Source organism: Calypte anna, chromosome 2 (genome assembly GCF_003957555.1).
Source record: "Calypte anna isolate BGI_N300 chromosome 2, bCalAnn1_v1.p, whole genome shotgun sequence".
In the NCBI taxonomy this organism is placed as follows: domain Eukaryota; kingdom Metazoa; phylum Chordata; class Aves; order Apodiformes; family Trochilidae; genus Calypte; species Calypte anna.
In genome coordinates, this window is record NC_044245.1 from 8727581 (window position 1) to 8731131 (window position 3551).

A 3551-nucleotide genomic window follows, 5' to 3' on the forward strand; every position below is an offset into this window, starting at 1 on the left:
GGAGAAAGGACACAGACATAGCCGAGGGCTGCACCCTGCATGGTATGGGGGCTGCGGGCAGCAGGTAGCGGGGAGCGCGCAAGCGGGTGGCGGGCAGAGAGAAGCGGACAAGCAGGCAGAGGGCAGCGGGAAGAGGAGAGAGGGGAGTGGGCAGCGGGTACCGGCTCAGCCTTCGCCCCGTTCCGGCCGGTTTGGAGGGACAATCCGCGCACTGAAATGACTAAGCACGAACTCGCCAACCCCGAGCCGCTCCGCACCCGCGCAAGGCGGGACACAGACACAGAGACACGGAGACACACATTCACACTCACACACACAAGGACACGGACACACGGACACGCAGACACTCACCTGCCCGCCCCACGCCCCCCAGCCCAGGTGCCGGCTCCTCCGTAGGAGCAGCCGCTGCTCCGCCCTAGCTCCGCGGCCGCGCCAGCACCGCCCCGCTCCGCTCCGCACCGCCCCGCAGCCGCGCACCGCGCCGCGCCCGCGGAGCCACCGCCTCCCTCCCGCCGCCGGGGCGGGCCGGGGGCTGCCAGCAGCTGACGCAGGGCTCTTCCTCCCGGTGATGAAGACCCCAGAAGCGGGCAGCGCGGAGCTCGAGGCGGCCGCGGACCCTCCGCGCCCGCGATAGGGCGGAGTTCACCCCTCTCCCCGCTACCCCTCCCGGACCCCCGGCACGGGAGTGCGCAGCACCCAGCAAAGCCTCCGGGCCCGGAGGAGCCCCCGCGACCCCGGCATGGAGCGCCTGCTCAACCTCAGCTGTTTCGCTGATACGACAGTGGACACCGGCAACTGGAGCGGGTCTTCCGACAGCCCGGACGGCGGGCGGGGGCACCTCTCAGTCTTCAGCGTGCTCGTCCTCACTCTGTTGGCCATGCTGGTGGTGGCCACTTTCCTCTGGAACGGATTGGTCTTGGCCACCATCCTCCGGGTGCGCACTTTCCACCGGGTGCCCCACAACCTGGTGGCCTCCATGGCCGTCTCAGACGTGATGGTGGCAGCCCTCGTCATGCCCCTCAGTTTGGTGCGTGAGCTGTCGGGGCGGCGGTGGCGGCTGGGCCGCTCACTGTGCCAGGTGTGGATCTCCTTTGACGTGATGTGCTGCACTGCCAGCATCTGGAATGTCACAGCCATCGCACTTGACCGCTACTGGTCCATCACCCGCCACCTGGAGTACACCCTTCGCATCCGGCGCCGCATCTCCAACATCATGATTGCTCTCACCTGGGCCCTTTCTGCTTTCATCTCCTTGGCCCCGCTGCTCTTTGGCTGGGGAGAGACTTACTCAGAGGACAGTGAGGAGTGCCAAGTCAGCCAGGAGCCTTCCTACACCATCTTCTCCACCTTTGGAGCCTTCTACCTGCCCCTCTGTGTGGTGCTCTTTGTGTACTGGAAGATCTACAAGGCCGCCAAATTCCGCATTGGATCTCGGAAGAGCAACTCCATCACCCCCATCACACCAGAAGCCCTGGAGGTAAGGCAGTTTGGTTGTCATTTTGCTACAGTCACCTGCTGGTAGCAAACAAGCCCCTGGAGCAGCAGGGAAAGCTTAGAGCTGAAGTGTGCAAGTGAGTAGCATCCCACAGACAGCCCAGTGAATCCTGAAGGCTTTTAAGGAAAAGTTGACTGCAAAGCTTCCAAGCCCGGTCTTTTGGCTCCTTCTGAGTCCTCTGCTGTGAGCACACAAGGTGTACCTAAAGCAACTTTGGGCCAGATTGGGAGCCTAAGCTCCATGTGGGTGTGTGGTAGTGACTCACGGGTGTCCCCTCGTGGAACACTGAATCAGTGCTCACAAGCATGAGTAAGGGGATCACTGTTCCTCCCTTGGGGAGGCATGTGGGGGTGTGAATGGATGGGATCCCACCTCTGCCTGGCAAACAGCTGTGGCTGTGGGGAGTTTGTGGATTTACCCCCACAGAAGACATGTGCAGTGTCCTTGTAAATTCTTCCTAATCGTCTCAGCTCACCCCAGACACAGTGACTGTGCACACTTTTGGGGGGAGGAAGGAAACGTACGCTCATTTTCTTGCCTTCCTACTGGAGACTTAAACTCAATGTGGTCAGAAAAAGCAAGGAGACTTCCGTGCATGGCATGTGGGTGTGTGCCTGTTCTACTGATCTGATTGTAAATGGGGAAATAATATTTTGTGATGCTGTGTGAGCAATGCTCACTCATCACCACTCTCTGGAGTTTCTAGCCTCACTTAAAAATAGTCTGTTACCCAGAAAAGGGTCATACAACCACTCTACCCTCCACTAGAGCATGACATAGGTGGCCTATGTTTCCCCGTGAGCTCTGGCCACCACCTGCATAGTTTGGTTGTGTCCCTGCTGTGTGGGATAACTGACTGAAGCACATATGGTGCAACTTGTGTTTGTGTTTGGCAGGTAAAAGATGCTGCCCAGCAGCCACAGATGGTCTTCACTGTCCGTCATGCCACGGTTACGTTTCAGACGGATGGAGACACGTGGAGAGAGCAGAAAGAAAAGAAAGCTGCCCTCATGGTGGGAATCCTTATTGGGGTCTTCGTGCTCTGCTGGATCCCCTTCTTCATCACAGAGCTCATCAACCCCCTCTGTTCATGTGACATCCCACCCATTTGGAAGAGTATTTTTCTATGGCTAGGCTATTCAAATTCCTTTTTTAATCCACTCATCTACACCGCTTTTAACAAAAACTACAACAATGCCTTCAGGAACCTATTCTTTAGACAGCACTAAGCAGAAAAAACTTTCCCACTGCCACAGGAATCTGGTTTTGACTCTCAAGGAATCCTACCAAACTCTTGAGAAAGTTCAAAGCCACAGATACTGGAGGTGATGCTAAAGATGCAGCCCCATAGGTCTGGTGTCCCAGCAATGGTCCTGGCTCCTACACGTACTCTCCAAACCAACCTCTGGGTCAGTTGCTATTTTTCCTGCAAACAGCATGTAGGGGTTTCTCTGGCCAGCAGCACAGCCCTCTTCCTCCAGCACCCCACTGCTTTCCTCCCACCTTCCTAGTGATGTCCTTGGAGCTACTCAGTGGCAGCAGTGGTACAGAGGAGTCTTCTGGGAAAGAGTCACATGTGAAACTCTGGTTTGGCCACTACTAATATCTCACAGAATTGATCAACATAATGTCAGGAGGCTTTGTGATTATAGATGAAAACAGGTATTTTATGGCTTGGTTGAAAGGCTGTTTGTCTTGTCTTTCACCAGTAGAGATTGTTAAGTGTTCGTATTTGGGGAATAAAACCCTCAATAAGGTTTAAAAGCAGACTAAGCTTTTTCTCATATGCTTTATCAACAATGAATTGTGCTATTTGCTATTGGATTCTGTGTAGCAAGTTTTTAAAAAAATATCTATCGTGGAAGCTTAATGCATGGTGTACCCTGGAATGAGAGAATGCATGGGAAATCCACCTCTCATTCTCTGACTGTTACGTGTGAACATCTGCCTAAGACCTTCACTTTCAGAGGTACGAGCTGTAAATGTTAATCTTTTTGCCTGTGTTTCCCATTCTAAACCATAAATGTATTTGAGCAGCTGGGAGGAAGGTTTTCTG

At 54.9% G+C, this 3551-nt stretch overlaps 1 protein-coding gene across 1 annotated transcript; it reads left to right on the top strand.

Annotated features, from left to right (window-relative positions):
• Window positions 1-739: 739 nt before the first annotated feature.
• On the top strand, window positions 740-2724 carry HTR5A (5-hydroxytryptamine receptor 5A). Its single transcript, XM_008495679.2, has 2 exons — window positions 740-1477; window positions 2392-2724. Exons 1-2 carry the CDS (start codon window positions 740-742, stop codon window positions 2722-2724), a joined length of 1071 nt encoding a protein of 356 aa, XP_008493901.2.
• The last annotated feature ends 827 nt before the right edge of the window (window positions 2725-3551 follow it).

What these genes read in the sequence shown, in the direction of transcription:
- HTR5A (XM_008495679.2), top strand. Translation starts at nt 740, where the DNA reads ATGGAGCGCCTGCTCAACCTCAGCTGTTTCGCTGATACGACAGTGGAC. An exon ending in TCACACCAGAAGCCCTGGAG is followed by an intron (nt 1,478 to 2,391) that starts GTAAGGCAGTTT and finishes TGTGTTTGGCAG; the next exon opens with GTAAAAGATGCTGCCCAGCA.